The sequence below is a fragment of the Pholis gunnellus genome (genome assembly GCF_910591455.1).
Source record: "Pholis gunnellus genome assembly, chromosome: 16".
NCBI lineage: Eukaryota > Metazoa > Chordata > Actinopteri > Perciformes > Pholidae > Pholis > Pholis gunnellus.
In genome coordinates, this window is record NC_136543.1 from 9,789,546 (window position 1) to 9,817,421 (window position 27,876).

At 42.9% G+C, this 27,876-nt stretch overlaps 2 protein-coding genes across 2 annotated transcripts; one reads left to right on the plus strand and one right to left on the minus strand.

Moving 5' to 3' along the window:
* The first annotated feature begins 1,484 nt into the window (after positions 1 to 1,484).
* On the plus strand, positions 1,485 to 18,073 carry LOC306708690 (E3 ubiquitin-protein ligase RNF19A-like). The gene is made up of 10 exons (XM_079176601.1): positions 1,485 to 1,604; positions 8,372 to 9,224; positions 11,824 to 12,032; positions 12,165 to 12,309; positions 12,427 to 12,589; positions 12,735 to 12,849; positions 13,078 to 13,236; positions 14,314 to 14,527; positions 14,667 to 14,810; positions 15,037 to 18,073. The coding sequence occupies exons 2-10, from the start codon at positions 8,602 to 8,604 to the stop codon at positions 15,854 to 15,856; spliced, it is 2,592 nt and encodes an 863-aa protein (XP_079032727.1). The 5' UTR covers positions 1,485 to 1,604; positions 8,372 to 8,601; the 3' UTR covers positions 15,857 to 18,073.
* A 251-nt stretch (positions 18,074 to 18,324) lies between these two features.
* spag1a (sperm associated antigen 1a) lies at positions 18,325 to 26,823 on the minus strand. Its single transcript, XM_079175739.1, has 8 exons — positions 26,430 to 26,823; positions 24,799 to 24,898; positions 23,984 to 24,136; positions 23,189 to 23,346; positions 21,227 to 21,368; positions 20,812 to 20,938; positions 20,548 to 20,685; positions 18,325 to 20,100 (listed from the first exon to the last, which is right to left on the minus strand). The coding sequence occupies exons 1-8, from the start codon at positions 26,785 to 26,787 to the stop codon at positions 20,095 to 20,097; spliced, it is 1,182 nt and encodes a 393-aa protein (XP_079031865.1). The 5' UTR covers positions 26,788 to 26,823; the 3' UTR covers positions 18,325 to 20,094.
* Between the last annotated feature and the right edge of the window lie 1,053 nt (positions 26,824 to 27,876).

The window sequence follows — 27,876 nt, forward strand, 5'->3', positions numbered from 1 at the left end:
CCCTTGTTGGGAACATGCTTCCATTTGGGGGCAAAAAAGCTGTTCCCCATCAGTTAAACAATTATATGTTATGGTTAAGATGTGGTTTTTGGTATACAGGTATACCTAAGTGACAAAAGCATGTAGAGAGTGTATGTGTGTGTGTGTGTGTGTGTGTGTGTGTGTGTGTGTGTGTGTGTGTGTGTGTGTGTGTGTGTGTGTTTGTGTGTGTGTGTGTGTGTGTGTGTGTGTGTGTGTGTGTGTTTGTGCACATGTAGTATAATGTCCCTACAAGATGGCAGGATCATAATTCATGATGGAAATAAAACTACTCTTAGTGGCCACAGGACAGCAGTATTTCCACTGCTAGATAAACACTGGCTGGAACTGGTATATGTGATATCACGAACAAATAATTTAGATAATAACAGAAAATGAAATCCAGTCATATTAAGATTATTTGCCTTTCTTTTGATATGTCAGCAGAAAGCAGACTGTGAAACAACAACAACAAAAAATGTGCTAACAGTTCATTTCATATCTTCAGAATAATGAAGCTAAACACAGAAACCTATTAAGGCACAATCATCTACAAGAATTTAATAGAAACACATTGGTACCAGGTTTGGCTAGCAAAGATTATTTACGTTTCAATTGACTAAAAAAGACGCATATTCCATCATGCAATGCTGTATGTCAATGGTCCAAATTAAAAGCCCATTTAAAATTACTAATTGTATTTATTTGACTTCAACAGACAGCTTAACAGCAAGTTCAAATGGCCCAATAATTAAATTCAGAGGATACAATTCATGGACTGATTTCAACCTCTTCCGGTTTCTTTGTTTACCGCTGGAGGGCAACTGGCATCCCTGCTGCTGTCACCTATTGGTCTGGTGTGTAAAGAATGTTGTTAAACATCTGTATGAGCTTCTCTGGCAACGTGTCAAGTCAACAGCTGCTATCAGGAAAAGTTGTTCGGATTGAACAACGTGGTTCACCAATTAGAGCAAACACATCATGGGGAAAATGTATGTTATTTTATACTGATAATCCACCACGTTTCAGTTGGCATTAATAAAGCAGCAAACAACTATGTGCCATGTAAATATAGTGGAGTAATGGCTACCTGAGCAGAGAATGAAGGCGCAGCACAAGCCATTAGAAATAATGGGTTTCAGAGCACAAAGTGTTGTGGGGTTTTTTTTCTGAAAGGGCCTTTAAATGCTGACCCCCGGCTCCATGTTGAGAGCTATGTGGAGGCAATGCATATATGCTTTGGATTCAGTATACAGCACCTTTAAGAACACTTTCAAATGACTTCTACTAGTAATGGAGTATTTATTTATTTTTGTGTTAGTAAAGAATGTGAGTACTTCTTCCGCTGTTGGCAATCTATCCGTTGGAAACGGATGGATTCATCTTATTGTGAAAAGTGGACACCTCTGACCGGAAGTACCAATGTTGTCTGTAGCCCACCGGCTTGACAACAATATCATTTGGGGAATGTATCCAGGCTGTCCGGCGAAGTTTTCTGCAACAAATGTGCGGCTTTACTGGGAGATGGAGACACCAGCGTTCACTTCTGTTGTGAATTAAAAAGGAGATCCGGTGTAGACGTAACGGTAAGTGTGCGCGGGGATAACCTTTATAATTTAGTAAATATTACACAGATCACAACTTCCTCCTCTGCGAGGCTGACGAGCAGCTAACCGTTAGCAGTTAGTAGCTCTGTTAGCTTGTGTATATACTCCTCGTTATACACTACACGGGGGGCACAAAGCCTCTGCTGGCACCAGATTAAGTGGTGTGGTCGTTCAGCTTGTTTTCTTATATAAACCATATGGTCAGCTGTCCGTTGAGTCAGCAAACATCACAGCTCAGCTTTAGTCATGAACTCTCTGGGCAGATTAAAGTTAGGCAGTATCTTTCCTACTAGACGTCGTTAGCTAGCATGCTAACGTTAGCCTGGTGGAAAGTGTAAACAGAATGAGGTCCTTCCTGTGCCGAGCTTCAGATGACTAATATCTGGTCTTTTTTCGTTTCTTGTGGGTTATTTTAACGTTGCCACTATTATTTATATCAAACAAAGCATTTCTAGTAAATGTACTTGGTTTTCTATTAATGCGAAACTACATTATCCTGTATTTATTTGCAGAGACTGCTGACTGTGGTATAGACATGCTTCACAATGTCAGGATTAGGGTTTTTAACAAATGGTTTAATGTGTTTTAAGCTCTAATAATCGACTCAATTGTAGTGTATCATTTGGTGCCCTATTTTGCTAATTTAATTATTTTTGTTTCACATTTCTGCAGCATTTGGTCTTCTCGTGAAGTCATTTAGTGTTATTTGTCCCATCTAGGCACCCTTCAGTGAATGGAAATAATATCCTTCAATGTTTTTCTGTCATCAAGCTGTTATAGCACAGTCAACAGTGTTTTGTGGAACAGATGCATTTTAAATTACTGGGCACAGTCCTTCTTTATTTAATGTGTTACTTTTATAGCACGCCTGCTAAATTAATTCAGGTCGTCCTCACTGGAAGGTTTCGATCAGTGAGTCATAGTGCTTTGCTTTCTCCTCATGGCTCGTTACTGTTTAACTTCTGAATGTAAACTGAATTAAATTAGTTTGTGCGTTTTGGTAACATGTTGGGACGCACGTGTATGTTGAAGTTGCATTACCTAAAGCTCATCTCATGCCATGATTCAGTTACTTGTCAGTGGCATCTCTCAACACAAGCTTTACACACAAATATCAAAATTGTGTTGTTATTTTTAAACAAATTCTAACATCTCCTATATCCTAAAGCTTATATTTTATATTTTACATAACAGAACAGAGTAAACTTGTGCTGAAGGAAGCTACTCTTGTGTTTTTTGTCACTTCTTGACACAAGGCCGTGGACCATCACCCCTGAATTATAATAATAATAATAATCAGGGCAAGAATTCTCCAGTCTAAACTAGTTTTAGGTTACCTTACCTACATTTTGTCAGTTTTGCAGTGGACAACATTATGATTGTACTCAAATATTTGTTTGAGTATGATCATAAGCTCTGCTATGTGACGTGTCAGTCCTGTTTATTCTTTTCAGAACAAAAAATAGTATTTAAATGTGAGAAATGCTTGTTGTTCCTTAGAAAGAGCCCCCCGTCTGATACTGCCGGTAGATATGCTGCTTGATATTCCTTTTTTAAGTTCATCGTGTATATATAGACAATCAAAAACATTTCATTTTAAGATGTAGTTGTATAATCAAGCGATCGTCCCCCTTCAATCATTGGAGAGAACTGACTGAGAGACAGCAACCTGTGACACATGATCCATCACCAACGGGCTGTGAATCGAAAGAAAACATTTGCTTTTTCCGCAATAGTACGTTCTACAAACGTTGACTCTTGTCTTGACTTTTCCTTCTGGCTTGATGAACGAGCGAGCAAACATTTGTGCACCAGGGAACACGTTGACATCATTTTAGACTGTGAGCGATGGCTGTTCTGGTTTCTCTTTTGGCCTTTTGCGTTATCACCGTTATCTTGGTATTTCTGTTAATCTCGGAGTAATTCCAAAGAATTTACGACCATGTGGATGCAGATAAAACAAAGTGTTTTTAAGAGATTGTACTCAAAGTGTCAAGAGTATGTCTATAGATAATAAATGTCTGAAAACATTTTGTGTTTTCAGACCCTGTTTTAGTCCTCTGCTTATTCCAGGATGTTTGTCGGTTAGATCTGCAATGTAACAATAACTGTAATTAGTAACTTTTATTTTTTATCAGAAAATAGAGCAGTGTTTGATAATATAATTATATATTTATTGACACACACTAATGTTTGTACATTACTGATTGCGGTCCTGGAAGCAGGAAGTGCAAGAAACTCTTTGCTCAGGAATGAAGTTGTGATTGAAATGAATGTGCAGCAGAGTTTAGACTCCTAGAATACATCCGTGATGTGACTCTCCTTTATCCTCCTCGTCATGTGTCTCCATGGTGCTGAATGGAGAAATGGCAAAAATAAATAAACCATTTTTTTGCCTCCTAATTATTGCATCTTTAGATGCTCGGGCTCCTCACAGTGAACCAGATGCAGTGGAAAAGTACGCTTACCCTGTTGGCTAAATCACACTGTTTTGTAAATAGTGCTGGAAGTCGCCTCGGAGGCGCTCACTCTCTGTTGAACGTCAGATATTATTATTATACTTTGGCTGGCAGATAATAGGCTAAATAGAGGTTCATTAAGCTATGCTGGGTTATTCCGATGTCCAGCTGACAGAAAGTTGACCCACAGCTGATTAATGCTTCGCAGTCTAACAATAACTTTCCCCAGGATTCATTTGCTTCAGACGGATGACTGGTGCTGCAGACAACTGCTTTTACTGAGTTTGTCACCCAGTCTCTGGGCTGTTACGTTGTCCCAAGCTGTAATAACTGAATGCATTGTCACGACCAGGAAGTCTGTCCCCTGGAATGTCACCGGAAATTAGCGTACGTGACGACCACTTTGCAGAGGAACACTTTGCGCCTCTCGTTTCCAGCGATGGAAGCCGATCATTGCACGTGGGACGTCTGTGAAGGCGGGCACCGGCCACCGAACCCACAAAATCCCAGGAAGTTTACATCATCCATCCCTAGATTTGGATTGCAGCTTTGAGAAACACTGCAGGGATTCCTTCTAAATACACTCCATTTCACCTAAAACCAAACGATGTGCACCTCCGGAAATTGCGGCATCGTCAGCGATGTGATAAACTGGAGGTGGCTCAACTACAGCTTTGTCAGAAATAGGAGACGTGGATTTGTAAAGACCCAAAGTCTAATTCAATGCTCAGGAAATGTTGACGCATGTTCATTGTAAAGGGTGTTATTGTAAGCTGAGAGTTCAAACTAGCACACTGAAAAATATAGTTTGTGTGTCTTCTATGTTAATGTGACTTTGGCTTGTATGTCGTTATACTGTCGTACTGTATCTGTATGGCTGTACTCCAAAGAGACAAACACATTTTAAACACTTGCTTCTTTATGTGCTACGAAAGTGGCCCAAAGTATCTGCCTGGTAGACGTAACAGCATGAACGAGTAAACGGTTGCGATTAATTCTGGCTTTGACTTAAAAGTACATTTGACATTGAAATAACATCCAGTATGGCGTTTCAGTTTTACACCATTTAATGTCTGTAGTACCGTGAAACCATTAGCATTTGGATTAGACTCTGAGAGACGACACATCTCGCTGGTGTGTGTGCTGATATTTTTGAAAACCACTTACATTTTCTCTCCAGCACTGAGACAGTGAGCGATACCGACCTGTATAATAAAACATTGCAGTCTGCTTATGTACCTAATTGTCTCTGCAAAATTACAGCCGATGGAAACCTGGATTTATTTAGTTCACTGCGATGCAAGAGCCAACGTTATTGCTTCGTGATCTGGAGAGCCATACTGGTTAAAACCATTACCACTGCGGCCCCAAGTAACACATCTTGAAACAAATTAAAGTGTGATTCAGTAACCTTACAATGACCCATCTCTCCTCGGGAGGAAACTGCGAATGTAGATCCTACTACAGTGGTTGTCACGCTGTAGCATCAGCTGATGCAAACTCAGTGATTTCTTTTGAAGAGCGGATGGAAGGGGGAAAACGTTGGTTTCCCCCCCCCCCCCCCCCCCCCCCGGGGTTGTCTCAGGAACTGGGACACCATCCCACTGTGTATGTGTGTGTGTGTGTGTGTGTGTGAGAGCCGTGGTAGCATGTGATGTGTGATTGGCCTTGAGCCAACAGGACTTGAACACATGCATGTGCACGAACACAAATGCACGACCGCAGTCGCACGGAAAGTCCCGCTCACTCTGTGCACAGTGCAGCGGCAGGCTTTTCCACTTTAATTACGCCTTGGGAGCGTAATTTCACATCGAGTTGAGGGTTGGCTTGAAATTGCTTCTCTGTCTCGTTAAAAGTTTTCCTCTTGCTCACATGACTTGGCTAGTTGACCCGATGCATCATCGGCCTTTGTTATAATGTGGAATTATAGTGTCGGGACTTCACTTCAGCCTCACGGTGGAAGTTATTAGGTTAAGAAAAGCTAAAAGTTATTGGTCCAAGACAAAGTTCACAGAAGTGTTTAACAGGCTACAGTAGTGTGCCATGTCTCCAAATTCAGCAGTATGTCTTCGGAGCGGGTGGCATCATGTTGTGCCCTTATTTTTTCGAGGGATATCCACTTCGTGACACACCTCAAGGAAGTCTGATGTGTCGTCTCACGTCACCTCATGTCGCTTTACCCACTGGTGTTTCGTGTAGCTTGAATTACAGATGTCATACGCAGGCTTTGGGTTTCAATTGTGACTCTTAAAACTATCAGATCGAGCAATTAAAACACTTTATTCTTTACGGCATGGCTGCCGTGTTAATGGCTGAATGACTCGCAGTTAAACTTTTGGTGACTATGCTTTAAAGTTACTTCTACGTTGTAATCAGATAAATGTTGATACTCTGAATGTGAACCTCTAGCGAGGTAAAAGGACTTGATGTTTACACTGCCCACATTTTATAGCTCTTTTATTATTGTGTTATGATCAAGGTGTGTGTGTGTGGAGTAGACTGAATGTAAACACTACGGGGAAAGAACTGTTCATTGATTGCCAGTTGGCATCGGTCAGTTATGAAAAAGTCGTCACGATTGTCAATTTAATATGAATTTTCAAAGTAAGATGAGACGATAAACTGCACCAAAAGGGCCAAATCCTTCTTGTTGGTTTGTGTAATGCATGTCAGTACTGGTTGAATTATCTCAACTTAGAATATTTGGTTGATGTGGAGGACGAAGGAGAGTCTAAACACGTGCAGACTAGTCACGTATTTAGACTCTGGCTTATAGCCGTGCAGCTCAAACACTAAAGTAGCTGTAGTAAAACTTAACTGCTGCCTGCTTGTCGTCGTGCGGGGAGATAAACCGCAGCCAGTCAGAAGACGGTTTCTAGGTTATGAGAGTCTGTGCTCTGCAGGATTTCTGTCCCAATCGAGACTTGCGGCAGACTAGTTAATTAGTCACCTCTTGGCTCCCTCTGGCATTTTCCTGAAATGAGTCTCTCATGACAAACACACACTCAAGACACAAGTTTGGAGCATTCAGAAGAGGGAAATCCTTCTGTTCCTTCACTTTTGGTATTCTGCTTAAAAGCAAAGTCTCGCAGTGGATTGATATTCATCTCATATTTGTAGGTTTGTCACAAAAAAATCCAGATTCAGTGAAAGTTCAACGTCCTGTGGTTTAAACCTTGTGAGAAGTTAAAATAAAGATCGAACCGATGTCTAAACCGGGGCACTAAATGTGTTTGAACAGCGGTAACGTGTTGAACTAATAAGCCAACATATTAAATTGTGTCTCTCGCGGTAAAACTACAAACACTTGGGGGATGAGAGTATTTTTTAATAACAATCTCGAGCCCTCAGCTGCAGCACCTCTTGCTGATGTCAGTCGTTTTTTCTGCAGCGCTCTGTTTTTGTTGTTTTCCAAACACGAATACCAAAAAAAAACAAGTTTCTTCACTTAAGCTGATTTTTAAAGTGGATTTAGGACTGAAAAATCTAAGCATTCAAATCTATTATTTCCCTACTGGCCACGTATTTATCCAGATGTTTTTATTACCACTGGGTGTTCTTGTTGATAAAAAGGTGCAGCACAGAAATGCAAATAGTGACACATTAGCGCTCATTTTATTCTGCTTTACTTGGTCCCTTTTTAGGAATGAGTCCAAGGCAGAGATGTTTATCCAAAACATGTAAATTCATCAGCTGGATCTGTCAACTATGGAGGCTTGCATAGCACCACACCCACACAAACTGTGTTGGTTTATTTCAGAATGAAATGTGCTTCTCATTACTTGAAAGTCACTACTACTTTAACTACTTACACTTGTTTGGTTTCTGTGGCGTCACCTTCAAACAGCGATCCTTCACATCCGCTGTAAACTACTTGCTCTCCAAGATGAAGAGTTATGCTTTTAGTTGTTCATATTGTGTAAAAAAACAAGAGCATGTGGAAGCACTTGAGACGAGGTGTGGCCACATCTGAGATGCATGATGGGGGGAAAAAACATACGTATGACTAACACGCGCTCTCCAGAGAAAGCCTGCAGATGTTTTTTGTAAGCAATCGCGCAAAACACAGAAGATGCGCCTAAAAAGATGCCTGAAGCCGGCCAGAAAACTCTTCAATGAGAGCTGTCGTGTCTTACATTTTGTCAGATTGTTGTTTTTTTATGCCGTTTTGAATCTCCACTTCTTGTTATGCATCCTGAATCATCCAAATGCTGCAGAACATTAAAAGTTAATGCATTCAGCTTTGGCGCTGTACCTGATTTTCCATTTCTTTCTGTCTCCCGTCAGGTTGGTGTGTCGTCACTGTGAGTTAAACCATGGACGGACCGCTACAGGCCTCCGGACCAGCTTCCGGCCACTATGTCCTAGCTAACAGCAGCACAGCCCCCTCCCCCGACCATCCTGTCCTTTAAAAACCCCAAGTCCCTCTCTACATTTCCCTCCCTCGCCCAGTCCCTCACCCCCCCCCCCCCCCCCCCTGATGTGGTGATATCTGGTCGTACCACCCTTCTAGCGTGATGAGCAGCCTGCCCCAGCAGCATCATGGCAGCACAGGCTCCGAGCGAGACCTCCACTCCGCCGCCTCCTCCATCAGCCTCCCGTCGGTTAGAAAGACACCCAAAAAGCGCCGCCTGTCCCTCCACTCACTCTTCAGCCGCCGGCGTCGGCCCGACCGCGACCGCGACCCCAAGCGCAAGTCCAGGCCTCTGCAGGCCGGAGCCGTCATGGACGCCGTCGTCAGCGCCGAAAGCGTCCAGTCGGAGCCGGTCCACGATAAAACCTCTGCCCCCTGCGCTCCGGCCGTAGCATCGACCTCGTCGTTGGCGGGTTCTTCTTCTTCTTCGTCGGAGCTGCTGGAGTGCCCGCTGTGCCTCCTGCGCCACGCGCGCGAGCTCTTCCCGGACATCATGACCTGTCACCACCGCTCCTGCGCGGACTGCCTGCGACAGTACCTGCGCATCGAGATCTCCGAGTCGCGCATCAACATCTGCTGCCCCGAGTGCTCGGAGCGCTTCAACCCCCACGACATCCAGATGATCCTGGGCGACCGAGCCGTCATGGAGAAGTACGAGGAGTTCATGCTGAGGAGGTGGCTGGTGGCCGAACCCGACTGCCGCTGGTGCCCGGCCCCCGACTGTGGGTAAGAAGGAGAGCGTGAGAGATTATATCTGCTACTGACAGATGAACGCGTGAGGACAACCCGCTCTTTACATGAAATATGACTCTCCAGCCGAATCGAGGGGAGAGCGATTAATGGCAACACAGCCAGTTACCCTTAAAACATCAAGCATGTGGGATTATTTCCACACAAGCTACAACTTCTATTTCGGTTACCTGAGGTGCGCTTCATGTTTTCCTTCTTTTCAAATACAAAAGTCCCAAAATAACATAGCAAGCAGCTGCATTCAAAAACCTCCAAGGCTGTAAACTGGCCTTTTGAAGTTCACCCGGCTTCTGCATTGATGCCCGAGTTATAAATAACTCGTAGCAGTAATAGACCCGTTTGTTCTGTCAGCCTCATGAGTCAGCCAAAAGGCAGCAAGTGATGATGATGATGATGCCTATTGTTGTCAGAGCGTACCTGGCATTTCTTCTCACCACATAATGAGTAAAGCTGGGAGTGATCGGCCTGTTGTTAAAGATGATAATCATTGCCGCTCCTTCATATTTTGTTGACTGTAAAGCACTCTCTAAAAAGTTACAAAGGGCTTTACATGAAAATAAATATGTTATTGAAACTCTGAGGAGGAGATGGTAGTTCTGGTTTCAGTCTTTCGCGAGGAGGCGATGGGGACGTTGAGGGTCAGGTCGGGGTCTCGTATGTTTGCTCTCAGGGGCCCGAACTGAAGCTAACGACGTTATGCTCTGTGTGCTCACGAGGTACAACCTCCATGTATGCAGCAGAATCTCTACTGTTCATCTGCATTTAATGGCTGTACTCCTCTCTCCCCCTCTCCCTCTCTTTCTCCCTCTCTCTCTGTCTCTCTCTCTCTCTCTCTCTCTCTCTCTGTCTCTCTCTCTCTCTCTTTGTTGCGTATCAACACTGCTGACCCTGTCTGTAAGAATAATGGCTCTTTCATGAGCTTGTTTCAGCTCTTCTTGCTCTCGTCATCTAATCAGTTTAGCTCCGGCTCAGCTGTCACACTCTCCGCCGGTAAACGCTGTCGCTCCTAATTGTTGTATAATTACTGGTGCAAGATATTGGGTCAGATGTAAGTAATCCTCTGAAGAAGTATTTGACGTAAAGAGAGAGCCCTGACTCCACAGTGCACACACCAAAAGGTCCATTTGGGAGTTCTTCCGTCCACTTTACGACTTCTGCACCATTTGCTGTGGTTTCTGCCTCACCGAGGTGTGAGGGGACACTGTCTAGACAGAATGGTCTGCAGGTGTATGGTGCCCACACACAGTACGCCTGATGCTGTGTGTCAGTTTCTAGGGAACATTAATGAAAAGGGCATCGTGAAAGGATGCCATGACCTCATTTTCAACTTTCATCCTTTTATTAACTTTGCCTCAAACAAAGACCCTGTGAGGGTGAAAGTGTTGGAGGTTTTAACAACAATCACGCAGAGAAAGACTTTTGATGAACCTCGTCTCCGTGCTCTGCGGTCAACTAGATTGGATCTCTGCATGGGAAACAGATTAAGAACTTTTTGTCAAGTCCAAGGGCTGCAACTAATGATTATTCTTCATTATCAATTAATCTCCCAAATATTTTCCTTATTAATCATTTGGTCTATAAAACATAAAGAACTGAAAATGCCCAGTGTTTAGTCTAAAGCCCAAATATATTCAACTTACTATAATGCAGGAAAAGCTGCACATTTGAATGAATCGATTATCAAAATGGTGTAATTTAGTAATTTAGGCATTATAACTACCACAACGTTGTCACTGTTGTGTCTTTGGTATCAGCTGATGTTAGCATGTCTATTAGATTAAATACCTATCTCATTTTGAGTACGTAAACAGCTGTGTACATCAACATACAGTCATGGTGTGTGCGTTTGATCAGCTTACGCTCCAATTCTTTCTGAGCTTTAATGGCTTTTAGGAAATCGGTGCCTAACTGGAGACGCAGCTCGGTCTCGCTGGAGGCTTTGCTCCAGATAATTACATTTATAAATAAAGATGTCAGGCTGTATGTGATTAACCTCAGAGTAAAGCCGAGTTCCTCATGCATATACTTCCAGGTGCTGTGTACTCCTTTCAACAACATGATTATTAATGTCTCATTGTATCCATATCGGAGACACAAGCAAGGGGAGACGATTGCTACAATTCATTTTGTTATTTCCATTTATTGAGGCAGTAATGGTGTTGGGATGTAAATGTCTGCTGCAACAGTTTTTATAGTGTCCTGTTAACTAACTAACTTTGCCTCGATCCTGCCGTTTGCTTCTCAGTTGCTCTCGAACAGACCACTGTTATGATTGACGAGTGTTACTGTGGAGACATGCAGTCATGCAGAACTGATTGCGCCAGTACAGATAAACACTATAAATTGCTCCTTAGTCTCTACTTTTATACTCCTGAACATCCCTACACTAGTAATTTCATCCCTGCTGACCCCTAGTGTTGTGCTAAACTACTGCATCCATGCTCTTCTATCAGCAAATACTAACCACCATTTTGACTGATTTTTCTTTCTTCTTCTTCTTCTCTCTCGCTCTCTCTCTCTCTCTCTCTCTCTCTCTCTCTCTCTCTCTCTCTCTCTCTCTCTCTCTCTCTCTCAGTTACGCAGTCATTGCGTTTGGCTGTGCCAGCTGCCCAAAGATCACCTGCGGGCGTGAGGGCTGTGGGACCGAGTTCTGCTACCACTGCAAACAGCTGTGGCATCCCAACCAGACGTGCGACACCGCGCGGCAACAAAGGGCCCAAACCCTCCGGCTGAGGACTTTCCGGTCCTCCTCCCTCAGCTACAGCCAAGAGAGTGGAGCCGCAGGTAAACGCACAAAAAAAAAAAAAACACACCCGCGCTCATCTGCACCTTCAGCACACCCCGTCACCTTTTCCAGCCTCAATGTACGCTAAAAATATTCCCTCTGCTTTCTCCTCAACCTTCAACGCCCACCAGGTGACGACATCAAGCCGTGCCCTCGCTGCGCCGCCTACATCATCAAGATGAACGACGGAAGCTGTAATCACATGACCTGTGCCGTCTGCGGCTGTGAGTTCTGCTGGCTGTGCATGAAGGAGATCTCCGACCTGCACTATTTAAGGTGAGACGAGTGCACGGTAGAAAGAACTCAGCTCATCTCTCACTCTCTCCGTTTGCCCTGACGACCCATTTCCTCTCTCTCTCTCTTTCTCTCTCTCTCTCCCTCCTATCCCCTCAGTCCATCAGGCTGCACATTCTGGGGGAAGAAGCCCTGGAGCAGAAAGAAGAAGATCCTCTGGCAGCTCGGCACGTTGGTGGGTGCGCCCGTGGGCATCGCCCTCATAGCCGGCATCGCCATCCCTGCAATGATCATTGGCATCCCGGTCTACGTGGGCAGGAAGGTGAGCAGCTAACAGCAGACTGCTGAGGAGTGACGTGGAACAGTTGTGGTCAAAAGCAACGTTTTCGTCGAGCTACAATGTGAGATGTGATACACATGTATGTCATCTAGAGGGTGAGGTGATTCTCAATGATTTTCCTCCTCAGATCCATAATCGCTACGAGGGCAAGGACATCTCTAAACACAAGAGGAACTTGGTAATAGCAGGTGGTGTGACGCTGTCTGTGATCGTGTCGCCTGTGGTAGCAGCAGTCACCGTTGGTAAGAAAGAAGGTTTTTCTCCCTCATGACTCTATTTTACCATCTGTTTCTCCACAATATTTAGAATATTTAGGATTGTTGTTTTCGTGGGTTGCTAGTATAAATCCGTATAAAAGCATCGTCTGGTTTGGAAATCCTAAAACATTCGTCACATGCTGTTCTTGTGTATTCTGCTTTGAACTGTCTAAGACTTCCTCTGTTTAAGTGTGTGTTTACGTTGTTGTTCAGGTATCGGTGTTCCCATAATGCTGGCGTACGTCTACGGAGTTGTACCAATCTCACTGTGCCGGAGCGGCGGCTGTGGAGTGTCCGCTGGCAATGGCAAAGGGGTGCGAATAGAGTTTGACGACGAAAATGACAACATAGGCAGCGGGGCAGCGGCCACAGGTGAGCATCTCTTAAAAAAAAAAAGATTTCCTACGTGTTCCCAGGAGGACTCAGAATGAATAGTAAGAGCCACTTAAACACTTAAACTTAATGAAGTCTATCGTCCCCAAATGGAAACTTGTCTTTCAGTCAGTTAAAATAGTGAACACAGACTTAAAAATAGAATACACACAATCAAAATATGTAAAACAGTTAGCACACATTAAACAATGTACATCCAGAGAGTTTTTAATGTTCAACAGACCATAAAACATTTCAGATTGAAAGACTGCAAACAGGAGTATCAATAAACTTCCTATTAGATTAGATTCTTCTTTTGTCAATGACAATCAAATGTTTTTGTTAAACCTTTATTACTTCATTCCATAATGATTAAAATGTGCTTATATATTATAAACACGTTCTCTCCTGTCATACAGTCACTGTAGAGTGAATTATGAGTCATCATTATTGCCACAATCATCTTGATTTATGTCTAGCTCCTTTTTATATTGTAGTAGCTGTGTGTGCTGGCAGCAGTTTGGCTTGCTGAAGTACACCTACCTCCAGTCAGTGCCTCTGTGTGTACACGCATATGGGTTATTCATAGCCCGTGAATTGCAAAAAACGGTGGACGAGTGTTTTAGATGTGCAGCGGTGTGAAATGACGGAGGATTTTCACTGTCAGCTGGCGGCCGTGTGGGGTCGAGCTTCTCTTGCTTTCCCGGGAGGTGTTTAGGGCGAAGGGATTGTGTTTCTCACAGCTTCAGTCAACACTGTGAATGATGATAATGAATCCAAATGACAGCAGGGACTTTCACCTTTTAAGAGGGATAAAAGTCAGTAAAGTCGATAGATGTAACTTCAGAAGAACGAACTTTCGCCCCTGACCTCAATATCTCTTTTGTTTGCTGTCCAGTCGATTGCCCAGATTCTTCTTTTTGACTCAATCTGTATTTCCCTCCTCCTCCTTTTTACCCATGACATTCTCCTTCTGGTTTCTTCGCTGCACATTATTACTCTTATTTGTCAGTTAAAAGCTTCTCTAAATTAACAACCCCCCCCCCCCCCCCCCCCCCCCCCCTCCTTTCTCCTCAGACACGACCTCCGTGGCAGAGACTCGGCTCAACAATCCCAGCCTCGGAGATGGAGCGAGCGTCGGTGGCCTGACGGGCCTGAGTGTCAGTGGGAGCCACATGGAGCGCTGCGGCATGAGCTCCACTCAGCGGGACAACATGAGCGACAACGCCAGCACCACGGCCCTCGCCGGGACCAGCATCACCGGCAGCCTCTCTGGCAGCTGCTACAACAGGTAACGGACCTGGAGAAACGTCTTCGTCCATGTTGATTATTTTTGAGATAATAATATTCGGTTAGGCTTAATGGATAGATTTCATGGTATTGACTTAGTATATATATATATTATATTTAGTTTCAATTGTTATTTCCAGGATGGAAGTGCAGGCTGATGTCCAGAAGGAGCGCTGCAGTCTGAGCGGGGAGTCGGCCACCGTCAGTCTTGGGACAATCAGTGACAACGCAAGCACAAAAGCCATGGCAGGATCCATCCTCAATGCCTATATGCCTCTGGAAAGGTGAGGAGTCAGAGCTTGTTGCAGCAGCACATTTCTGACCTATTTTTGTCCTAGTTTTTGGAATACCTTACGCCAGAAGCCTTGTCGTAAAATAGTTTGAAGGAAAGTCAGTGTGTGTTTTTATCAGTAGAAAATGATGCTCGAAGCACATAAAAACAGTTACTTCTCCATAAATGTGCATATGTGCCAAAGATAGTTGTTGTAAAAGAGTGACCTTGTTTTGCAGAGACAATAGTCTGGATGTTCAGACAGACGCGGAGTCCAAACAGGAGAAGGTGAGGCACTGCAGCGTCAGCAGCAGCCTGGATGAGGCCAGCTGTAGCAGCAGCGCTGCCGGCCTTAAAGGTGCAAGCGGCGGCACGTGCTCATGTCCCGCCAGCTGCTGCTGTGCGCAGCATGACAGCCACTGCTGCCCCTCGTCCCCCTGGTCAAAGGAACCCCCCACTTCAGGAAGCAAGAAGAGGAGTGGAAAGCTTTGGAAAAGAGCCAGCAGCAGCAGCAGCAAAGGAGACGCAAAGATGAGCGAGACACGAGGAGATATGGAGGCTCAGCTTCTGGAGCAGCGCAGCACCAACTCCTCCGAGTTCGATTCGCCGTCTCTGAGCGGCAGCCTGCCCTCAGTGGCCGACTCGCACTGTAGCCACTTCTCCTCGGAGCTCAGCTGCTCGGACCCTGAAACCTCCAGACCGGCTCATCCGTCCTGCTCCGCCCCAACGGACCCCCACCTCCATCATCCCGCCGCCGCCGCCGCCGTCGCCTTCAATGACATCGCCATCGCGCCCATGCCCGAGGTGGAGAACGACCGCCTGGAGCATTATCCACCTCAGAGTAGCCACGCAGCCTTCGCCCACCGCGTGCTGTCCTCATCACCGCCCGCGTCACCGAAAGAGGAGAGTAGCGGGACGTTTCTACACATCAGCGAGGAGGGTGGAGGCGCCATCGCAGACGCGGAGCCAGAGAAGGACAAGAGAATAAAAGAGACCAAAAACTCTGCCGCGCAGCCTGCAAGCCCAACAAGAACCCGCTGTATACAAACTGATATCTGAAGAAGCTCTCCTCTTCTTTGGGCGTGGGCGTCAGTTAGCCTTATCACATAATTTCACTCTTCAGCGAAGCCCCGCCATGCATCTTGGGAAGCTGGTGGTCGAGTTTGAAGCTATACGTTTAAATCTAGTCCTATTGTTACCTGCTGTGGGTGCAGGCGGGAATATTGTGTGAATGTCAGTCCATACAGTTCCAGAGGGGGAGAGAGTTGGAGAGAGATTTAGTGAATATACTAAACGGGAGCATAGTAAAGTCGAAAGCAGATCAGTGGGTTTTGTTCTTCAGTGACAGAACAAGCAATGTGTGAACCAGAAGTTTCAGCCTGCTGTTGAAACGTCGACTGGAGCAACAAGGCCTTTAGCAGGTGGATTTGAATGTATGTGGACAGGTTGTAAAGTAGGTTATCGGGCTGACCTGCATAGTCTGACCCCCTGAATGATGTTCTGAAATACAAGCTTGAGGCAGATTTGACCCGTTACAAAGTGACGAAGCGGAATAGGTAGCAAGTAAAATGTGTTAAACTCTTTTTCAATACTAAGTTGAGCTGCTATTATAAAGCCTGAACCTATCCTCCCTCGGGACATCTGCAGAAATCTGGTTTGCATGAATCGGGGATGGATACGTCATCACTGTGGTCCACCGCTGTGCCACCATCATTCTGTGACTTCTTAAAACGGCGTGAGAAACAACACAGCTAAAGGATTGTTGAGCCTGAGAGAGGGACCAGTCCGTGCAGTAGCAAATTTATATTTTTCCATAATCGTCTCTAAGAAAACAAAAATAGTATTGTTGCTTATGTTTAAAAATGTGACTCATGATTCTTCGTGCTTTCGTCTTTGCCCATTTTTATTTTCCATTTTGGGAAAGTTGATTTTAATGTTGAAGCCCTGTGTTGGGTCCAAACTGTTTTTAGTATGATGATGTGTTGACAACGGTTCAAAATGTAGATCCTCTTTAAATAAAGTGGATTTAAGACAGTTGCCATCTTCACAAGCCTCTGTCTGCACTGGTAAAATAATAGTTTGTGTGTTTTTGGTTGCATCTGTGCAAATGTAACCATCACTACAATGTTTAGTACATTGTGGAGTTTTTAGAAGGTATATTCAAGAAAGGGAATTTTAAGTTATTCTTTGTTCACGGAACTAAGAAAAAGCCCAATCTTTACATTTGAAGCTGTAGCATTTCTTACATTTTTGTTGGGCTTGTTTTAGTGATCATTCACTAAAACTGGAAAGTCAAACAAACGATGTATTTGCAATAAGAAAAATAAGCTTTTAAATAACTATTCACGCATCAACTCACTAACTATAGCAAAAACAAACTCTCTCACAGATAAAGGTGCACATACATCTATCAGTGATTTAATATTCAGTAGTGAATGTATGATGATAACAGGGTTACATTTTTGATTCTCCCTCAGTAATATCCAAATCAAAATATAATTTTTGATTCAGAGCTTTGTGTGTATTTAACTACAATGTGTGTTTTATGTTGTTTTTCTTAAATCCTCGCAAATGATTACTGCAAATATTTTTATTTTATTTTTTTGGACCCACAGTGCCTTTTTGGGGAAAAATAATTTGTATAGTGTTTTTATTTCCTCATTCTGTATGTCTTCAAATATTAATATTAAAAAGTCATGAGAGAATGAATTATATTAGCTGTCACACTAGCTTGTTTAGCCCACCAAAGACTGCTCGCAGGCCATTAAACCTGATTCTGGGGCAGTACTATAAATCTCAATACCAAAACATTTGTTGGGGTTATGTTTTAGGAATAATATTTTAAACATATTTCCCCTCAATTAGCCAAAGTCAGTCCTCCCGTGTTGTCAGTCGGCCCCTGTTGCCAATAAACCCCCGTTTATCAGAAGCAATCTGCATTCAGAGTATCAGACGTTGTGTTCAGCAGCTGTTGTGAATTTCCAGCCTGACCACAGATTACTTTGCTGGGACGTCAACCAGCCGAGCTCAGCAGGAGCCTGAAAGAGTTGTGGTGCACCTCACATGCCTCCAGCTGCAGGATATTCCCTTCTGTTAAATATGCCTGTATGATTCCTGTGAGTTTTATATTATTATTTGAAGACTAGTGACAGGTCTATTTTCTAACTTGGTCAAAAGAAGCCTGTGCTATTTGAGAAATGACATATTCCCAAATGATTTGCTTTATTATGTGCATGTAAATGCATATCCTTAAACAATAAAAAGAAATGCAATCAAGCTTGTTGTCTGTATATTTTGACATGGAAATGATTTTCTGTAGTGTCTTCAGTTACACTTCATGCTGCCTTGTAAAATTATTGTCGACTGTATGACATCAGGTCTGCTCGGCTTTAACAGGTGTGGGTTAAGTTTATTATAACGTGCCGAGTGAGCAGCAATCGGCAATTTTGTTGCAGTATTTTTGTTGTTGTTTCCCTACAATCAAGCCACAGAAACAAAAGGCACATTAAAGCATCCATATAGCAGTTTATTATTTACATTTGCATCCAAACTATTTACATACAGTACATGCTCTCACATTCCACAAAGCAACACGTCAAGCCTCATAACAGGTGTTTTCATTTAGTTGAGATTTTTAGGCTTTTATTTAGACAATACAAGGGGAAAAAAAAGGTTGGACATATTAATTAATAAAGTATGAAAGAAATGAAGGTTGTGGCACATTGTGCTATTCAAAGATTTACATTGTTTTCGGGTCGTTTCAAAGCATAGGAATGGGAGATTTAAAAGAAAGATATTTAAAATGTGCTGCACACCAACGCCGGTGTTTTCAGTTAATTGGACCTCTGCAGCTATTGAAGTCTGCTAGAGTGATACAAATCATAGTCGTTACCGAACAGGTGTGTCAATCAAGCACCTGCCTGTAGACATCCACACAGACCTGAGGGGAGCTCTAATTAGCAAATAAAGTGAAAACACCTGCGTGTGTGGATCATGGCTGTAGGGCTTCACAAATGTGGACCTGAAGTCTGGATACAAACATGAAAATCTTACGGGAGAGTTATGTTGTTGCCGTGTAGGTTCCAACCTGCAGCACCCCAAACATTTGTTTTGTAAAGAGACTTGAACTAGTTGATGGAGAAGCCAGACACCAATCAATTTATCAGGCTGAACTGCTATCGACTGTAATCCATCACCCTGCAGGTTACTTCTCTACCACGCATGTTTAATTCTTTTGTTGAATGGAGGCTGTGAGGGATTCTATGAACAGATCCAGAGTTAAAAGCTATTAAAACTATTCTGATAAGAGTCTTTCCAAACGTAAATACTATACACCTATTCACACACAAAGACGCATGCAGTCATCTTATTTTCATTCAAGATTGAACCTGAGACCTACAATTCTTACAGTACATGATTAAGTAATGCTACCTTCAGTTGCTGGATATTTCCTAAACCAATGAAGTGACAATTTATTATCAACAACAACTTAAGCACTGAGCTCATGGGATATTTTAACCGTGATAAATCCTTATTTTAGCATCTTAAATTATAGTTTTAACGCATCACTTCTTCGGGGTCTTTAGCTGTAGAGATGTTTTATAGTAAGGTGTTGGCTCATCTTTTTTTTAAAATGTAGCAGCTGACAAAACATGTAAACAGTGACAGATGTAGCAGGAATAGCTGAAACCCTGAAAAAAAAAAAGATTGAACCAGATGACTTTTTCAACTTTTTAAAATCTTTCCGGGAGTTCCTCATCTCTATATACACAATACAGTTGAGTTGTATCCGTTTCTGTCAGTGCTTTGGGTCGTGAGCTCATTGAAACATAATGGAACCAAACCCAACATCAATAAAACAAATCAAAGTTGAATCTTGGCTGACTGTGGTAGAAATCTCAATAAGGCACACATAATACACTCTTACACTTCCCCGTTTCACTCCACCACAAAACAGCGCTCCGCAGCCTGTTACAATCGATCTGTATGTACAGTACATTACGTCATAGTGTGAATGATTTATAGTGCAAGCAGGTCATGAGTACCTTTTGATGTTAGCCTTTTTAAATAAAGCTGCCCGTTATGTAAGGCTGTGTACTCAGGAGTGGTTTGCACACATTGCAGATGGTGCAGAGCTGAAAAGCTGGTCGTCCAAGGAGCCCGTCCCAGAAGTCAACGCCAGTCATTTCATTTTTTACAGGTCGTACTTACTGCAACCGATGGCTTTAAGAGTCCTTTTCCTCCATAACTGCTACAGAACAGTACGTGCGCATACCTGTTTCATTCCTCCACAAACATCAAACCTGGAGGAAATGAGCAAAAGTCAGTAATTTGATGTTTTTGGTTTGTTGAAACATTTCAAGGCACAATATATCAGGGCTTGCTTGTTTGTTTTTTTTAACACAAAAGGTCACTCATGTTAAATCCTTAACGATATGTTTCTTACATCTTATGGTTATAAAAACTGGACATGTTAAATTGTAATTTCAGTGCAAGATATTTCTTTCTTTTATACGTAATTCCAACACAGTCATAGTTATTATTTAAACCCGTTATATTTGATCTCTTGGACATTAAATGAGGTTAGAAAGATGGTTTAGGTGAATAACATATCTGCTGAACTCAATCATGGTAACACAATATTAAGTCTGACGATGATTTCCTTTCAAAAGCTTTTCAGTTTTGTCCCTCGAGAATCACTGAATTACTTCTTGATGTTTGTGTGTGTGTGCATATAAACAATCTTTTACCCTTGGTGTGTGTGAAGTACTGTCCATCAGACTCTGTCTCAGCAAGCTCGTCACCACCTCAAGCTCTTGCTCTGCTTCCTGAACCTTTGGGTCCAGATGGAGGACTTCCTGGAGGTCACTGCTGGCCGACAGGTAGTCCTGGAAAAAATAAAATCAAGAGAGAGTGGGTGACAAAATATAACCGATAAATGAAAGCCACCACCTGTCTAATCTAACGGCTTCAAATAAATAAACGTGTGTTTATGAAGTGGGAGAGACGGGCACCTGTAGACCCTTATAAGCCAGGGCTCGTCTGTAGAAGGCCTTCTTGTTGCCCGGCTCCATCTGCAGTGCAGTGTCACAGTCCTGCTTGGCCTCTTCAAAGCGATTCAGTCTCAGGAGGCAAATGGCTCTAGAGTAGAATAGAGTACAGGGGTCAGGGAAAGCACTCTATGTACTGCTACAGGTTATGGATTGGGGAGATGGATGATCATGTGGTGCCCTCTACTGTTTTTCCTGTTATACTGTCCTTAAAGGAGATCATAAGCCAGGGTTAGAATCAGCATTACGTTTCATCCTAAGCTCTGCTTCTTTATACAGTGTCGACCTGTGACACTAAAGCACACAGCGTTTCTTTCACAGTGTAATTCAGGGACCACCTTGCTAAAGTTGATCGCTCTCGGGTTGTTTGATTGCCTACCTGTTTGTGTAGAGAGCACATTCATCAGGTTTTAATGCGAGACACTCGCTGTACTTCTTCAGAGCCTCCTGAAAGTGGCCTTTCTTGACCAGATCGTTGCCTTCCCGTTTTAATAAAGTAAAGCAGGCGTCTTTTCTCCTCACTGTTGACAGAAATGTGCAATTTAGCAACAATGCAACACCGAAACAGGTGAAAGAAAAAACAGACAACCTTCAAACCTTTTTTCCGTCTTCAGTTTCATTGAGGTTACAGATATGTTGCACTGTATTGAACGTTGTCTTTCTAGAAGCTTTTCCCCACCAGGCACAAACTTTTTCAAGAGTGATCAATAAATCCCATCAGCAGCAGTCTGAATGGACCAGAGGGGATGAGTCAACTCCTGCTTACTGAGCTCTCTACTGTGCTGAGGAAGACTTGGGGAAACACACACACACACACACACGCACACACGCACACACGCACACACGCACACACAGATAATCCTGGCCTTTATCAAGAGTACCCAATTCTAAATTATTTATCAAGTGAGACGAGAAAACTGACTCATCAAGGCTTGAAATTCACACTTGCCACACATGTCCCCACGGTTTTATTTCCTCTGGCTGACAAGTCTGTCAAAACTAATACTACATTGACAGTATGTCTTCAGTCAGACTTCTTATTCCCAAAACTGCTCCGTAGCTGAACTTGATGAGCAAAACACCAGTGTTCTTGATCTATCGACTCTGAAGCTGATAAAAACATAGTTTAATGTCACACTAACACTAGTATTTTTCTTTCAGTTTGAATGTATTAAGTTATCTTGTTTTTTTTAAGCATCCAATATAATATACACACTATATTATATATAGATATATACAATATATACTGGAGCAGGTGGGAAATAAAAGAGCATCTGACAGAGGCAGAAAGAAGTTGGTATCTTATGGTATTTTATCCTTTAAAAACTTAAAATGTTGCTGTGACCAAACAGGATTTAACAAATAAATGGGAGGTGTTAAAAACTGACATCATGCTGAACCACCTCCCATCTGTTTCCCCAGCAACAGCAGTGTGCTATTCAGAGATTAGCCCTGTGAATGTGAATGTGCTATATTCATCAAGTGTTTATCTGTGTGTGTGTGTGTGTGTGTGTGTGTGTGTGTGTGTGTGTGTAGGTCAGGTGCTTTATCTGTGTAAGATTAAAGTCCTGTGTATGGAAATGTTATGCAGAGCATACAAATAAAGCTATTTATTTATCTTTTAGTGTGTATGTGTGTGTTCTATAATGGTATACCACACAACATGTATACAAATATATTTAAATATATGATATAAATATATATGGAGCCTTCTGGTCTGTGTGAGCAGGAGCATCCTACAGGAAACCTGACCTGGATTGTTCCATTACAGCAGTGCTACAGTCTGTGTGGATCGCCTTCGCTTTTCTGCATTATTGATGATCCACCCAGACACACACACACACACACACACACGCGCGCACACACACACGCACACGCACACGCACAGACTATCTTACAGCAGGAGTGACTTCACCACTGCTCATCGGCATTTACACACCGATTTTCACTGACCGACTTCTGATGCTGCCTTATTATTCCATAATTTAAGGGGTTTTATTTAAAAATTCTCCACCCACAATTCACGATGCATCTATCTGAGGAGATAAACTATTTTGTCCAAGCAGTAGGAAAAAAACAAAAGGCGGCAGATTCCTTTTATGTCAGAACAAAAGCTTTGGACGGCAAGTAAATCACAGTTATACATAGTGATAGCTTTAATGCTATAAACTCTATTGGATCAGGAAGCACATGCTCTCGCACTCTATTCTTGTTAGAGTGCGAGTGCGTGTGCTTGTGACTTGTTTAGGGGAAGACTAGAAGGTTGTAAATCCACTTAGCACATGTTTGTATTATAAATGTACAACTCCTCACTAAGCTCAGAGGAAGCGACGTCACTGACCTTCGTCCTGAGCAGCCCGGGCGACTCGGGCTTGAGCTACTTCCTCGCTGATCGGTTTGTCTCTGTGCTGCAGCTGGACGGACAGAGGGACGGCGGGAATCTCCGGAAGCCTCTCTCTCCACTCAGGACCTTCCTGCTCGATAAGCATCTTGGTGATCCTGGCAGAGGACGCACAGAGAGTACAACATGCAGTGTAATTAGCCAGATTAATGCTGCATTGAGTCTGTAGTGTATACAGGCGGGAAACATGACGAATAAAGTCAAGTTAATGTGGCTGGTGGTGAAACGACTACAAAGAACACAACAGAAGAACAATAAATACACTTATTGGAAAGCTGTTTTGTTATCCGACTAGAAGAATTAGAATAAAAATGGACAGCCAAGTATGTTAATTTCTTGTATACTAACTGCAAAATCAGCACACTGTAAAGATCACATACTGTATACAGTTTGAAAGTGGTACATAATTAGGAAAATCTCCTTGTCAGTGAAATGAGCTGTTTGGCCGAATGAAGATGTGCAAACTTTCAGGCCTTGATGGCACAAGATTAATTGGTTCTTCAACTCTTATTAAATGCATATTGGACTATTTATTTATACATGAAGCCATAAAAAGAATGGTGTCAAATGTTTTAACCAAAATATCATAAGAACTATATGTGTAAGGATGGAACAAGTACATACTGAACAGAAAAAAACAACACTTTTGAATTAACTTTAACTTAGAAATCTCTAGGTTTCTTGACGCAACTTTGAGTTGCTACCGTTTATAAAGTTGAACTGTTTTCAGCTGACCTGTGGACGCTGTCGTGAGCCGCCTGCACGCTGGTGTCTATCTGCAGGACAGTCTTATAATCCACGTAGGCCTTTTTGTAGCGCTCCAGTGACTCATGGGCCATGGCTCTGCGTAACAGGGGCTTCAAGGAGTACGGCTGCAGCTCCAAAGCCCTAAGAGGATCAGAGAGATGCAGGGACAGAGGATCAAACCGTCTACACCTGCTCACTGTGACTCACAGGTGTAACTGGTCTGATCCGTAGCGCTCCATTCACAAACATGCGAGTCTTTGCTTGAGACAGAGGGACTCCTGCAGCTTCCTAACACCACAAATAGTCACATAGTGTGTGTCAAGAGTAAAGAGTAAAAATAAACCTGAATAAAATAAAACAGGAATCATTTATAGAACAAAAATTACAAGGCTTATGGAAAAGCTAACATGAAATGATGTTTGTCACCAAAAGTAGCAAAACAAGAGGTTGACTTGTCTTTAGTCTTATTTCAATTACGCATGTGAGGAAAGTCATGCTCTACTTAACTCTACTTAGGCTGAAATATTAAAAAAGGTAATTTCATTTAACTACAAAAGCTGATATCTTTCATTGTGAGACAAAGGCAAACGCAATAATAGCAAACGCTATCTTAAAGGGGAACTGCACCGATTTGACACATCAAAGTCTAGTTTGCAAGTGCAGGGAAGTGCAACTGCATATAAAGCCTTCTGTGATTCCCCCAGCAGTCGCCAGTCCCATTGAATTGTGGGTAATTAGTGGGTTAATTTTCCGAAATCATCCGAAAGAAACACACAAGCACAGAGCCGACACGTGTCACGTACGTGTTACAGTCCTGTATGCATTCGGTGCTGCTTCCATTCTTCAGGAAACAGGCTGCTCTGTTGGAGTAGAGAATACACAGGTCTTCTGGACTATCAATGCCTGCAGGGGAAACAAATACAAACGCACTTATCTGAATGGTGAAACAACAATCCGGTCATCTTTCATTTCAGTACAACACATAGGCGTAAAGACAGACTAGTACTTCATTTTAAGAACAGTTATTTTTGACTTTTGCTGTAGTCGTTTTCTGTAATGTCCTTCCTCCTCTTGGCCTCCGCTGCAGTTTCACAACTGACAGCGCAGCATCAGTTATCACGTGCTGCTCGAGTGCCCAAAGACTGATGACAACAGTGCTGCTGATACTCCTCAACATTTGTTTACGAATCATAAAAAGGCTAAATCCCACATTGTTTCCCGTGCTTTACTTTGAGAGTCTCTCCGTTTAGTCGACTCTTGTCCTGTGTCTTGCAGTGAGCATAGCAGAAAAAAAGCTACTCCACTTACTAGCCACAAGAGTAAAAGTTGGCTGAGGTGCAGTATGACATTCAATCCCACCTAAAAGCCCCCCATGTGCACCCCGCACATGACTTCTATCTACGGTCAGCGGTGTTGTCTTGTGCCAACACTGCATTCACAAATCACCAGCGACGCCTCGAGTCTCAACTGCAGTTTTTGTTGATGTTAGACTAAGAACTTGTGATCACTGATCCACACAGGTGATAGGTCCAAAAACAAATTGTCCCTCTACTAGAATCATAACGTACGATTATGAGCACATGCAGGCTTGACTTGGAAAAGAAATTGAGCAGCGATCACAAGCATAATAGATTCAAAATTGACATGGGATACTGTGGACTGTGGACCCAGAAGACACTCAACTTGTATCCGATACCCTTACGAGGGGCTGGTACACAGATGCTACAAGAGACTTTCTGTCTCACTCTGTGCTACCAAAGTGTTGATGTTCCTACATTAGTGGCTTGACTGCCATCAGAAGTCTTTTCTTCAACAAAAAACACAGCAGGGGAACATTTTTTTACACTAAAGATGATTTTACAGGTACATTATAACAGGTATGAATATAGTATAGGGTACAGTATGAAGGCACATTATTGTTCACTGCATGACACTAGTCTTTTTATTGTTTTCGGAAAAAAAATGCCAGAAATTCACTGTGGGAAATTCTGCAATTTCTACAATTGTAAAGTGAATGTCTTTGGGTGATTGATTGTTAAGACAAATACGCAATGTCAACATGTCAACTTGGAAATTGTAAGGGCCAGTTTCCCTATTTTCTAACAATTTACAGAACAAACAATAAATAGATTTATAGAGATAAGAAAAACTCCAACTCCTTACTGTAATTTGACATAAGATCTCATGTGACATGCAACTATATTGCCACTGCCAATGTCAATTTAGGATATTACAGTTTCTTGGTCGTACTGCATATTGTGCATGTCAAGTTTAACAACCCAGAATTGTTTCTGCTGAGAAACATCTGAGAGTAAAATGTATTTTGTCACCTAAATGTCTCTAATCAACAGAGGTGTTTCTCCTCAGGATCAAATGCTGCTCATGAGGCGTGACTTGTCTAATCAAATACGCACACTGTTGATATCCTCCTCACCTGCTTCAGCACACCCATCAATGGCCTGTGTGTACTTGTCCAAGGCATCGCCAAACTGGCCATTTTTGAAGAGGTGGTTCCCTGCGTTCTTGAACCGGGCCAGGTGAGGAGGAAGTGCCCCGGCGGGGGCGTCCAGATAACTAGTGTCTGCTGCAGGGCTGCTCTGCTCCTCTTGTCCACCAGCAGGGCTGTTTTCCCTCCGAGCGCCGTTGGCCACCCCCTTCCCTGGAGCTCTCGGCGTCTGGGGCTTTTCCGCGGCGCTTCCGCCCCGGTTTCTCGTCCCGTTCCCCGCTGTGGCCTGATGCGATCGGCCTCCCCCTCCTCCGCTACCCGGGGGCTTGTCCTGTGCGTTACCCATGGCCGCACTCCCTCCGCAGTGTGTTCAAACTCTTCCTCTCGCAGAGCAGCAGCTACGTCTGAGCCTTTGCTGGGGATTTCTGTAGGACACGCCCCCTTGGATGAGATGTTATTTGTGACGTAACGGAGGGGGAGGAAGTGCCACAGCGATGCAGTGCTGCAGTAGGACAGCTCTGATGGGACAGCGTCAGATTAGACACGAGAGTACAGGGCTCTGGTGTGCTGGTGACATAATACAGGCAGACAAATCCAAAACCTGAATGAGCGTGTCAAATTAGAGGGAAACAACAATTGTTATGATATATTTCTTTATTCTTTATTGTCTATGATGATGCTCTTTAGATTTAGACCCTTACGAAACAAAAGCATTGCTTTGTTTCTACTATACATTTTGAAATTTTTCCAATGTCCTTTATTAAGGGGACGTTCAAAGTCGAAACCGCACAGCTGTAAATAATCTAATTAATTAATTGCTGCAGGTCTGTGCTTGCTGGACAGACTCGGAAGGAGCTGAACCATCGTTAATGTTATTAGTAGCACCTGTGCTTCTCCTACTGGACATGGCACAGTGGCTGCTGTGAAAAAAAATCTGAAAGGAATATGAAGGAAATAATTTGGGCTGTAGTTGTTTTTTAACATGTTACTGGACCAAACCAGTGGTTCCCAATTTAGGGGTTGGGGCCCTCAAAAAGAGTCAGTGTCCAAATTAAACACTATTAAACACTATTTCCCTATATAATATATTATATAGGTATTTCTCAGAAACCAAAGAAATGATTTAGGTTCACAAAATTAAGTAAATTATTTCAAACCTAATTCTCATCTTTGCATTATTTAAAGCAAATTTCCAGATAATTTAAGGCCTTTCAGCCTTTTAATTAATAGTTTTAAGAAGGAATCAGTCATTAGTTCAACTGGTGACAACTAGTAAACATATGCAACACCTTAGGGTCTCGACAAATGAACGCTAACATTATTTCACATAGTGTAAAAAAATGAATGTTAATCTAGAAGAACTGAGAAAATGGTTTTATTAAAACATTTCTAAATGACTGTACATAGTCTAGTTGTTATCATTCAAAGGTGATAC